This window comes from Tubulanus polymorphus, chromosome 3, assembly GCF_964204645.1.
Source record: "Tubulanus polymorphus chromosome 3, tnTubPoly1.2, whole genome shotgun sequence".
In the NCBI taxonomy this organism is placed as follows: Eukaryota; Metazoa; Nemertea; class Palaeonemertea; order Tubulaniformes; family Tubulanidae; genus Tubulanus; species Tubulanus polymorphus.
Window position 1 is genome coordinate 24,675,487 of NC_134027.1, and position 12,515 is coordinate 24,688,001.

A 12,515-nucleotide genomic window follows, 5' to 3' on the forward strand; every position below is an offset into this window, starting at 1 on the left:
GCCAATTCAAGTCATCTCATTTCTAAACCCTACTGGTGAATCCGGTTTTTAGAGAATGTGCTAATCCACATCTGTACAATCGGGCGTTGATGATTTTACTAATCAAGATTATAAAGTAAAGATATTTCATGTCGATAATGTTTCTCTATATTCAGTCTATATTTTATTGTAACGTTACGAAATAAAGAATATATTTGAAATAAACTCGGCTATTTAATCTCCCCTTGGATTTATACACCAGATTCCTCTATTGCGCTCCTCACGCCAACCCACCAAAAACTGTCAGGGTGAAATCCTCTTGAAAGAAAATCATATCTACTATATTTAATCTTTGACTACCGAAGTCGACGATTCAATTTTATTTACAAAATTCTTTAGTTATACATTAATTCACAGCATATATACATATATAAACGTTACGTTGAGTTTTAATTTGAATTTCTATTGTTCATAATGAACTTAAATTCAGAGATAGGTTTCCATAGAGGAGTAATTGTCGAATTCTCGAAGAATAAGCCTACATCATGCAGAAAAACTAGAGTTTCGACTCAATTCTATGAGCCGATTTCTTGTCAGTTTTGAAGATGGCTGATAGAATCGAATAGAAATGCCGCTCATTTTGAAAATTTTTACGCATTATTGTCGATGTTTCTTCAATTGTAGTATTCAGAAAGTTAACAGCCATCAGTTTCAAATCTTGACAGCAACTTAAACTTTTTAAAACCATTTTTAACACGCACGGCGCAACATTTTCTCGGATTCTCGCGGTCAAAGTTTCATATTTCCTCTCTTAATAGATCATAGCACCATTTTAAATATCATCCGAAGTTTGATGAGATTTTGAAACTGTTATCGACATAAATGCTACTACGATGACTAGGAAAGCGTCTCGCCTTTTGTCACCTAGAATAGATAAACAGCAAATTGATTACAAGAGGAAAGCATCGACTGTAAGTTCAGTGGAACCTAGTTACAGCGAACTTCAATGGACCACAAAATCTGTTCGTTATAACCGATTCACTGTTGGTAATCTAAGTACTGAAAGTTATCAAATCTTTTTCACTTGGGACGAAATTTCACTGTACTATTAGAAGACGTACAAAATATGTTTTTTTTTTCAACTCCATTTTACATTTGGGCGTAGAAAATTCCCTTCAAATCAGCCAAATTTCCACTTTTCAATCTTATCTTTTTAAGTATTTTGCAAGTAGGGAAACCCCCTCCCCTTAGTTTCGAGTTCAACTCCGAATTACACTATTCAGTTGAAACTAAACATACCCGAGCTTCAATGTACTCAATTCTTCTTTCTAACGACGTCAGTTTTTCGTTTAACATCGCTAATCTCGATCTGCACGACATATCTACAAAATAACAACTTAATGTTACAGCTATCCATCAACAGATAACCTGCGGGTAACAACGATACAGTTGTCAGTGCCAATCTGCAGCCTGGGCACAGCACACCCTGGGCCCTGCACCTTTAAACCCTTACATGTTACGTGCTAAATGACAATTCTTGATATTTTTGATAGTCCACATTTCACATGTAGGCCTATATTTGTTTAAGGAAATCTGCCCGATCTGCTGTGACAAACAGAAACTAGTAGGCCTATAGGGTAGGTATAGTCAGTTACCTGACTGTGGTTTAGTTTCACGATCGGATATTTTCACAAACCACAAGTGGTATAAGCCCATCCGATTACTAAAAGCTTACCACCAACGATTAGGTAACTAACTATGGTAGGTGGTTAGTAGTAAGCACAGGGACTTGTCACGACTGATAATGGATGAGACCAATGATGGGGGTACCAGTATCCCTGCAACTGTATAATAAAATAACAAGGGTGGCAACAAATTTTCAATCTGACAATGACTTCTCCACTTCAATCGACTGTAATTCCAAAAATTCTCAACCGATTCACATGAAATAAGCTTTAATACAACCTAGAAGACTTTCTGTTTCGAACGAGCCTACAACCACCACTCTCCGACAATTATCTCACAACGAAATCACCTTTTTTTGACGAGAGATAGCTCAAAATGGAGGTGTACCGATTCTATGGTGGACAGCAAAATGGTCGTTTTTTTCAATTCAAACGATGATTTCTATGTGAGATCTTAGAGATAACCCCAACAAACCATACATTTTTTTAAACTACGCGGTCATACCTGTACGCTAATCTCATTTATTTGTATAATCCACGCGATGGGTGAGCTCACAAGCTCAAAATCGAAAATGAGGACGAACACGGCGTTCAACTTGTCATCAACTGGGCGGCCATTAATCACGTGATATCGTAGTAACAAGCTAAATATTTCACGCGCATTGATTGGCTTAGAGATTTCGAAAAACATTACAAAATTTATTAAAAGTTCTGTTAATTAATAAAATATCCGTATTATGAAAATATAGTGCAACATTCGTCTGAGGGGTGGTATTATTAGCAAATATTTCCTTTTTTCAAGTCTACAGACGTAGACTTGTCGCGGTTCTATTAACATAGCCCGAACCTGCACGTCACGTGATTAATGGCCGCCAGCGCGATAGTGCGAGGTGACTTTTTCATATATTTGTTCGATTTTGAGCTTGTGAGCTCACCCATCGCGTGGATTATACAAATAAATGAGATAAGCGTACAGGTATGACCGCGTAGTTTAAAAAAATGTATGGTTTGTTGGGGTTATCTCTAAGATTTCACATAGAAATCATCGTTTGAAGTGAAAAATACGACCATTTTGCTGTCCACCATAGAATCGGTACACCTCCAATTTGAGCTATCTCTCGTCAAAAAACGGTGATTTCGTTGTGAGATAATTGTCCTAGAATGGTGGTGAAAGGCTCGTTGGAAGCAGAAAGTCTTCTAGGTTGTATTAAAGCTTATTTCATGTGAATCGGTTGAGAATTTTTGGAATTACAGTCGATTGAAGTGGAGAAGTCATTGTCAGATTGAAAATTTGTTGCCACCCTTGTTTTTTATATTATACAGGGATAGTGGTCCTGGTTATTGATATTGGTTTTATTCATTCACTATCAATTGTGACAAGTCCCTGTGGTAGTAAGTAAGTGATTGAGATCAGCAGAATAGCTTTTAACAAATAGGTTAGAATGCAAGAATCTACTCTAGTCACACTCGGCTCGTATTTGAAGTTTAGGGGTGAACTGGAGCTTAGAATAGATCATCCAGTATCCCAGCCCCAGTGATATTGGTGTGAGGTGTAAGCGATTTAAACCCAGACTACTACACTTGTCACAACAACGTCAACGAAGGAAATGTCACCTCGAAAATAACGATTATCCGTTTAGTTCGAATATTCAAAACTTACCAAACGAGTTCAAAAAGTCAGCAATCCGTTTGATGTTACAAGTGATCATCTCTATTTGTTCTCTGTTGTCCCAATCTTGACGTATTTGTCGTTGAATATGACTACTCCCTCCAGTACTCATAGGCGCCGCCATTTTGTTTAGTGCTGGCTCATCGTGCGGATGACTCCGAAGGCTATTCATACGGAACCGGGAATTCCTCCGAAGGCGGTCGGTCGGGCACTCAAACTCAATACGGTGGGAAATAGATATATTCTTTTTTCGTTCGAGCGAAATAATCTTTTCGTTCGAACGAAATGATTTTGTTCGAACGCGGAAAAAGATTTCGTTCGAGCGAAAATTTTCTCACCGGCCCCTCCGGGGCTCCGTATATTCTAGTTGGGTTTTACCAACATAAAAAAATATTGTGATTGTTTATTATAGTCTTTGATTTAAAAAAAAAGTAAAATACTACCTCGTTGCGAATTTGATTCCGAATCATCAGGTGCGAGGGAAAATTATCACTAAGTCTTCTGTTTCATATATTTGTTATTCTTTACATGAAAAAATTATTACCGGTATTTGTGATTGCATAATTGGAAAGTAATACAATTTTCTAAGGTGTGCTCTGTAAACTGTAGCTGAGGAATCATTTCAGCACCGGCCCTGGGCGTGGAAGGCGATTCCTTTATCATTTCTTTTTTCTTTGATGGACACTAACTAGATGGTGCAATTATCTAGACACCGTACTGTATTTCATTTGTTATAAAAGCATGTGAACCCTAAAATGGTATTCTAATCTTATTGTTATTGTAGGAACCACGTCCGCCAAGTGTTATCCGTACGGACATTCGGTTTGCGAGGTCCATCACTATAGAATTTTATTTTCGTAAGAAATGAAACATATAAAACTTACATGTCAATAATCATACAACACATATATAATTTATCTATACACGCGCGCTGTAAGATTCCACTTAAATCATTCGAACTGAAAACTGAGACCAGTTCCAGCCAAACGATCCTCGTGAATTTTGTCGATGATTCCACATTGCTCGTCTGTAAAATAGTTTTTCCAGTCTCCGATTTTGCCTTTTCGAATAAAAGGGAAGATACTATTGTCCTGATACGGTGAGTGGCTGTGATTAGTCATCGGATTGTCTCTCATACTTTCGAAACTCGTCTGTTCAATGATATTATCGATTTTATCGACAGACAGAGTTTTACCGAGGAAGGCGCAGATTTTCAGGATGTTTGATTTCTGGTCGGTGACCATATCCTCGTATTTCAGGAATAGAATGTTATCGCGATGTCGCTGGTTCCACCAACCCAGAACGTGGTCGTAGAAATCTCCGCAGAATATTTTCTTATGCAAGAAAAGTTGGAAGAAATCATCCCACGAACCTGAAAATGAATAGAATTTAGTTTTATACAGCGTTTAGGCCATAATTCTGGGACCAGCTGCTCAAAACTGGTTACGTAACTCTAACCAGTGGATGACATGGCAGCATTTATCCGCCAGTTATCTTTAACCAACTTTTAAGCACTGACCCCAGCTGTTTATCAGCAAAATGGCTGCGTCTAGGCCCCCTACCTGGAAAATTACCAAAGCCTTTACACGACTTGTAAAAGTGATAATACGAAACTAAAGTATCTTTCGGATTTCTCATGACGTAGATAATCTTAGCCTTTCTCTCGATCGCCTCTTTCGGGAACATGTCAAACGGCATATGGCTGTGCATAATGCGGGGTCTAGGTATTTCCTCGGCTAATTGAAACCAATCGGGGCAGTCGATGAAAGGGCATCTTTCGAAGAGTGGTTTTTGTCTGGCGACTTCATCGTTTCCATAAATCAAAGACACTGTTTCTTTCGTTAAATTGGTCCCTGTAAAACATAACCGGATTTGCTAGCCAGATTCGGAAGTTCTTCACTTGACTTTATCATGATACATGTATGTAACAATAAAGAAAACCTTACAATCTATTTCAGGTTTGAAACACGAAATTTTGTAACTTCTGCCTATCCTAAGAGTTTGCTTATGGTTTCACCTTCATTCTCGATTTTCAACACAGCTTCTCACGTTGAAATACTGGATGAAAAGTGAAGTTAAAACTCACCAGTTTTCGGATAGCTGGCCACAAAACAATCGTCATCGAAAACTTTGCAATTGCGAACTTTGTCGAGAATTTCAGGAGGCGCGAAATGCCCACCGATAAATCCGTGTTCGACGATCTCGAATTGGTCAGGAATCTGCCACAGAGTCGAGGACTGCTTTCCATCCGCGGTATCGATACAGTTAGTTGACATAACGATGAACCTAAAGCGAAACAGTCTAAATGTCTAAATGACTAAATGTATATGTATATATTGTGTCACGCACAGCTTGGTGTTTTCATAATAACATAGGTTATTACACACGATTTCTAAAGATCCGAACAGTCGCAATCCGTGGTCGCAATAATATATACATTATCGTGTAAGTTAGAAGAAAAGAACAGGTTCAAAGTTTTATGATCCAATTTGAATCGATTATTCCTGTGCGTGAACGCGTCATTTTACAAACGACAACCGTAAATCGATGTACAAAGTCACAGGTCTATAGCCCAACGCACACGGCACCGAAAAAACGTTTTCGTGGAAAAAAAAACGTTTTCGATGTTTTTTGCTATGCCGTGTGCGTTGGAGGCAAAACACTAAACGCCGAACTGAAAAACGTTTTCTGCTCGCGAAAAACGTTTTTCACGAGCGAAAAACGTTTTTCGCGAAACAAGCACTGCTTGATTTGCGAAAAACGTTTTGTGTAGTCGAAAACGTTTTTCGTCCCGTGTGCGTTGAACGTTTTATCGTTTGCGGGCAAAACGTTTTACGAAAAACGTTTTGTGAAAACGTGTTTTCTGTTTCGGCGAAACAAATGTTTTGCCGTGTGCGTTGGGCTTATATGTGTACACATACAAGCTATTTGGCAAAATATTATTGGCAAAGATGTAGAATGTCTTCCTGTGATTATAATTATATAATGAGCTCTATTTGAACGTCGAAATGTTATATTGTATTGAGTATCACTAGAAGACGTATTGTTATATTAATGGATGTATGATTATATCAGAAGCGGCAGGCATAAATCGAAATGAGTAAATCGCAAGTTGTGCATTACCCAAATTGCAAGTAAATCGGATTATTCGGTCATAATGGCGGATGTATGTACACACGATTTGGAAGTCTGGTGGAATGACGAAGCTATCTACGATCTGTGTAGGGCCGGCGTGAATTTCATCGGCGGCTACAAGCGGTCAATATAAAGAATAAACATATTATAATTTCAATATTCAAATGTTTTAGAAAATATGTCCGATATTAGGGGTATGCGGGTTTCATGAGATTAGCAATTTATAATAGCATAGCTGTCATATACGGCTCCGCGTCCTCGGATGGCAAGTGTATTAGGTGACAACTCAATTCTTTATTGATCCATAAAATTCCCAAATTCAATTAAGTTACAAATTTTACAATAAGAAAATACAACATACAAAACACATGCGTAATTCATACAGAATAACATAAACAAGTTATTTTAAATGACATTAAGTGGACATCGAGTGGCAGCAAAACCGACCGGGCTAGGCCACACGAAATGCTCCAGTCATGATGGGCAGACATCAGGCGAACTGCTTTCCTCAACCATGGAGCGGCAATGGAGTTGTAGACCAGCTTAGAGGCAAAAGTGAATGAAGTCGGTCGCAAGTTATCAAATATTGACAATTTTCAGTAAAATAGATTAACCCACTACTCAAGTCGAAGACCTAGGCTCGTATCACCTACCCAATCGCCAAATCTCATAATTCCTCAAATTTCTTAAAACTTCAATTTCAAATTTGCAATTCCACATTAGCTTATCCCAAAAATTCTACATTTTTTTTCGCAGGCGTCAAATAATTTATTAGAATTAATTTTCTTGTTTATAATAATACAACACAATATTAGATTTGTACTTTTGTATATACAGAAAAGAATTATCCATTTGTATCGCAATATCAAATGCGTTCGCCAGAAACAGGTGATGACTTCCAACAGAACTGTTTTGAGACGAATTCTGGGCCCCAGGGAATCAATATATCACGAGGGAGATAGGGACGGGAATTTTTCACACTAAAGGTACAAGAAAGGTGCTAAATAAATGCACGTCCACGAAACGACTATTAGATTCTCTGACTCGGATTAACACAACGCTAAAAAATTGATACCTTTCATCCTTCCTGCTGAACTGTGTACATTACTTTCTAAAATCATGATCAAGTTAATTATAACATACCCGGCAGCTAAAGAAATTAACCGATTACAAATTTCCTTGCGGTTTCTAAATTGACCTGGCCGATTAGGAGAAAATTAAGGTTCATTTTCAACCTAACGCCTAACAGGCTTCTCGCGTAAGAATCTAATATAATAGCGACAGTGAGTTTTAATAACGGGGAGACCTCGGCGTGACGGATAATCATTAATCAGTTTTGAAATCGATCCTGAATGACAATTAACGCTTGTTTCATATGCATGTGTCGTATAGCCGCGCGGGTGCGGGCGGCGGCGGCGCGCCCTGTGATTTCACACCCGTATCCACTGTCGCGCACTCTCTGCGTGTGACAGTAACCAGTAGCAACCGATTTACAGCGACTTACACCACTGCTCCATCCGCCTCTCCTCAACTGAAAGGTACTAACTCACGTCTCTATAAGTGTAAGTGTTTATACGTCTCTGATATCGAAATGGATTCGTCTTCGTACCGTTTGTTACAGGTGGGATTTCTAAATTCGTTGTTGTCGCGCACGTTAGTTCAGAGGCTGGGGGCCAACGCGAGGGTGCTAACGTATTGTGTTCGGGTTGGAAAATCGTACGTTCTTAATTAAAACCACTTCTTAAATAAACATCTCTGTGCAAAAATACGCGAGTGCCGCTAATCAACAAGACGCTTATGTAAATTATTCGCAAGATTTTCCGATTTTCAACATGTGGGAGAGTAGCCGATTTCTTAAATGAAAAGCCCCGTATTTACTGGACTGTGCATCTTTCTTCACTCTGTATCTTTTCTTTTTACATTCATTCATTTATTTTTCTATCCATGTTTCGTTTCGAAACAAAAGACGGAAATGATTAACATACGTAGAACGTATCTTAATAATCGAATGATTTTTATAGTAGAAACTACTTGTAGTGCACTTCAATAAATCCAATAGATAATCAATTACATTTATGATCAAAAGATCCACGATTTATCAATATTCATTTCATGCAACTTTCTGACTAAATGTGCACGATTTCAATGTTTACGTAAATCCGTTATGGGGCAATCCCACGTACCGGAAGTGTCTGTCAGATTATTGACTTTTCTTTTGTTTATCTAGAAATAAGGAATTTTCCCAGTTATTTATTTGATCGATTTGATTTTGTTTGATTTGATGTCCCTTACAAACCAAACACACGTCTACCGGGAACGAGACGGGGCCGGGTTTGATTTTAAAACCGAAGTGGACAGTTTGATGGGACTCGTTATAGTTACATCGCGTTTCCCCGAGAAGCTTTTTCATCAGATATACAATTTCTGCGTCTATTTCATTTAGTTTTAAATAATGTTTACAACGATTGTGACCTTGAGATAAGAAAAATAACGAACCGCGATATTTCACAATTTTTAAAAGTATAACCGTCATGAAATAACCGGTAATAATCACGTTTGTGTTCGAATCCCATATTTTATTTTACCTAATATGGAATTTCGTCGCAATTAAAAGATAGTTTGAGGGAAAGTCTTCTCTAGTAGTTTGAAATACGCTTCGATCAACGACTACGATATAATCAATTACATATGCGTATGTATAGACCCGTGCGATCGCTGCAGTAAGGCTGATCTTCGTTTCGCGAATAATGAACGGTCGTATAATTGAAAAGCAATCTATATCCATGGAAATATGTTTCCGGAAGAAGTAATCGCAGCAAAAGATATCGCTACAGAATTCTAAATCAATCTCGATAGACTACGAGAGTATAAAAACGACCTCCAGCGAATGAGTACCGGAATTCTGTATAGCAAGTGTAAGACACTGTATGGTATCAGTCCGTTTCATCAATCACCCCATATAATCGCGTACTCTTCCCTTTAGATAGAATAGCGACATTAGTAATTATAAATCCTTCAAGAAATTATTAATCTGATAACATATGTTTCATCAGTATTGTTTGATTTCTACTGTTAGATTTTCATACCCGCCCGAACAGTGAACATGAATCTCCATCGTCATCTTCATTCTTATCGTTTGCCTCCTCTAGATTTCTACTTAACGGTAGTTTACGTCGTCGCCTGCTGCCTTCTGGTGATGTACATCGTGGTGAAGCGATCTTTACTAGGACCCGGGCCTAGCAAGGTGGACTTCCACAGGACTGGATTCTGATGCAGTGCGGCTGTTCGGTGTTTGCAGACGATAATACATATCAAACAACTGTTGCAGGTATAAAGCAAATTGCAAGGGCGGATATAAAGAAATTGGGGCTGGGTTTAAATGGAAGGAGATTTCTTGCATAGATCTTGGAGTAACTTGGAGGTCTGATTACTTCAAGCATAGATGAAGCGGTCCCGCCATCGGCCGCAGGCGGGGTCTGATCATCGAAGGTAAGCCCAACGCGCACGACGTCGGGATATGCGAAAACAGGAAACGCCGACAGAAACATTGTTTCCGAGTGTTTCGCTGTGTCGCGTGCGTTTACCAGAAACGAGAAGCATGGTTTCGGAAACAACTTTTCCGAGATCAAATTGTTTGCTTCCGTCTTTCCCTGTGTCGTGCGTGTTGAGCTTGAGGAGAACGCCATGCGTTTAAAGATCCAGTATCAAAGCCTTCATCGTGATATTATGATAGAGCATTTTCGATATGAGTATCCTGTTGATTTGAATTAATACTCGCATGATATGCGCCCGATCTATTTTTGGAAATTTTGCATGCTTTTTAATGATACTCTTATACTTCGAACGGATTCAGTTTATCTACAGCCGAGGAAATACTCGTTGAGAAGCGGTCGACTTTTTGGAACGCCGCAGATACAACGCCTTTTCGATAAATCATCTTCAATTCTAATTTCGTATCTGAACTATATTTACAGGGAATGAATGAAATGATATCATATAGGAAATAGAAGTTTAGACATTGTAACTGAGGTGTTGTTTTTAGAAACGATGGATTTAAGAACATGGCCGTGTCAAAGTGGGTAAAAAGTGTGTGGAATACGTCATCATCAGAAACCGGTTACAGAACGGGAAACAAACCGGAACCGTTAATGGTCGCCGAATCACTGCTAACTGAATTAGACTTTCAAATCAGGTACGAATTGAAGGAAACGCGACTGATGGCATTTTCTGCGAACAGCTTGTATAATTACTATTCCTTCGCAGCAGCAGTGATCATTTCTGTGCAGACGGCGTGTATATCAATTACGCATGACGTCATCGTTTGACTTAAGGCTGGTTTTCACGAGCGGTTTCCGGCTATACGTGAAAACGATTTCAGCGGCACGCATTTTCACGAAGCTGCTTCCAGCCAGCTTTTTCTTGCGGCTTTTTCCAGCTACGTGAAAACCAGTATAGCTAAAAATAACTAATAGAAAGGGGTTACAAATAACCAATTTTGAGTGGGAGATATAACAATGAAAGACATATTATGATGATAACTTGGAGATTCTTGCCATGAATGTTGCATGTTGTGCATTCTGGTCTGCATACAACCCTCATTATTTCCCCTCATAGATCCGTCCCTATAAGAGCCCTATAAACAACATGAGTTGAAGGTTTCTGTAGCTTTCTTACATGAGGGGAAGGGTGCCCATTGAGTCTGATGAAATGGCCCATTTTAGGGGTGCCCCTCCTTGAATGAGTAGCTCTGTCCCTGCAAAGCTAGGTTCCAATGACAAAAGTTGTAGAAAGATATATATAATGTACATCAAACGCCCATCAAAAGTAAAACTGTGAAAGCGGTCAAGAGTTTAAACATTGATTTCTATTTTAATCTTTGAAGGGATTTGGAAAAATTATCCGCAGAACGGGAGCAAGAAACTCGGCGCAGACAAACCGGGGTCGACTACTCGTGGCTGATGACTCGGTGCCCGGCGAAATCTTACCAGGTTCCGCAACTGGAGAGGTTGGGCCTAGAGGAGCTGTGTTACAAGGTAAAACCGTGCGAATGCGGGCCGATCATCGAAGAGTTCCGTAGGTGTTTAGAATCGCCGCGCAACCCGACGGAAATGCCTCACCTGTTGCGCACCGTTATACACAAACAGTTAGACCAGCGCCCGAAACCGGAGACGCTGCTCGGAAACTGGGTGAAACGGACGACCAGTTTAACGAATTTGAGATCGAGGAAACGCACGAAGATCTCGCCGGTTTACGACGACGACGACGAAATCGACGAACTCGAAATGCAGACCAGCGAGTCGGATAGTTCTTCGTCGTTCAATAAAAGTCTTCCGATATTCACAGTGCAACACGAAATACAATCAGACGTTTAGAAATATCGGTGAAATGTAATAGGGTTTTTTCCTTTGAAATTACGAATCAACTCAGTCGGCGCCCAGTTCGGTTCTACAATATTGTGAGTTCTGAATTCGAGTCCAAAATCGAACTATGTTGTAGAGGGCCGTACCTATAGCATTCGATTATTCGAGAAACCTGAAAAAGGGCAGTTCTTTTGGATGTAGAAATGCAAAAAGGACACTTTTCCAAAACTGCCACCTACGCCCCAGCTATGTACGGCCCTGGCTACACGTTCTGACGACAAATCCTAAAATGTGCGGTCGTAGTTTTTAGCGCTCAAACTTAAGATTGGTTTTCGGATAAAATGGCTTTTTTGCCTTGTCTAAATCAAAGGATCTCGTGAGGGTTTCGCTGATCGGTGAATTATATAGAAAAACCACACGTTGCTATATTTGTACGAAGTTGTTCACTGCGACCAGCTTTTCATTTACAGACTCGCTATTAAAAGTTTCTTCAAGGGATTGTTTTAGCAATTATAAATACGCGCGCGTTACTGAGAATGAGCCTTATTTCTATTGGAAAGCGCTTAAAATGTTCCTCATTAAGCGGCTCGCATCGTAGCCGAAATCGCGCCAGAAGGGAGCGATATTCTGAGAAAAATTCAATTCAAATCAATAATCCCTTTATTGTACAAGATACACCGTTCGGGT

At 39.3% G+C, this 12,515-nt stretch overlaps 3 protein-coding genes across 3 annotated transcripts; 1 reads left to right on the plus strand and 2 right to left on the minus strand.

The window, feature by feature from the left end:
- Positions 1-320: 320 nt before the first annotated feature.
- On the minus strand, positions 321-3,464 carry LOC141902089 (putative protein BRICK1). The gene is made up of 3 exons (XM_074789730.1): positions 3,325-3,464; positions 1,279-1,361; positions 321-903 (listed from the first exon to the last, which is right to left on the minus strand). Exons 1-3 carry the CDS (start codon positions 3,455-3,457, stop codon positions 877-879), a joined length of 243 nt encoding a protein of 80 aa, XP_074645831.1. The 5' UTR covers positions 3,458-3,464; the 3' UTR covers positions 321-876.
- Positions 3,465-4,132: 668 nt separating this feature from the next.
- Positions 4,133-5,641, minus strand: LOC141902505 (sulfotransferase 1C2-like). The gene is made up of 3 exons (XM_074790270.1): positions 5,420-5,641; positions 4,896-5,186; positions 4,133-4,705 (listed from the first exon to the last, which is right to left on the minus strand). Exons 1-3 carry the CDS (start codon positions 5,607-5,609, stop codon positions 4,284-4,286), a joined length of 903 nt encoding a protein of 300 aa, XP_074646371.1. The 5' UTR covers positions 5,610-5,641; the 3' UTR covers positions 4,133-4,283.
- Positions 5,642-10,529: 4,888 nt separating this feature from the next.
- LOC141902229 (protein RD3-like) lies at positions 10,530-11,840 on the plus strand. The gene is made up of 2 exons (XM_074789871.1): positions 10,530-10,660; positions 11,351-11,840. The coding sequence occupies exons 1-2, from the start codon at positions 10,530-10,532 to the stop codon at positions 11,838-11,840; spliced, it is 621 nt and encodes a 206-aa protein (XP_074645972.1).
- Positions 11,841-12,515: the final 675 nt, after the last annotated feature.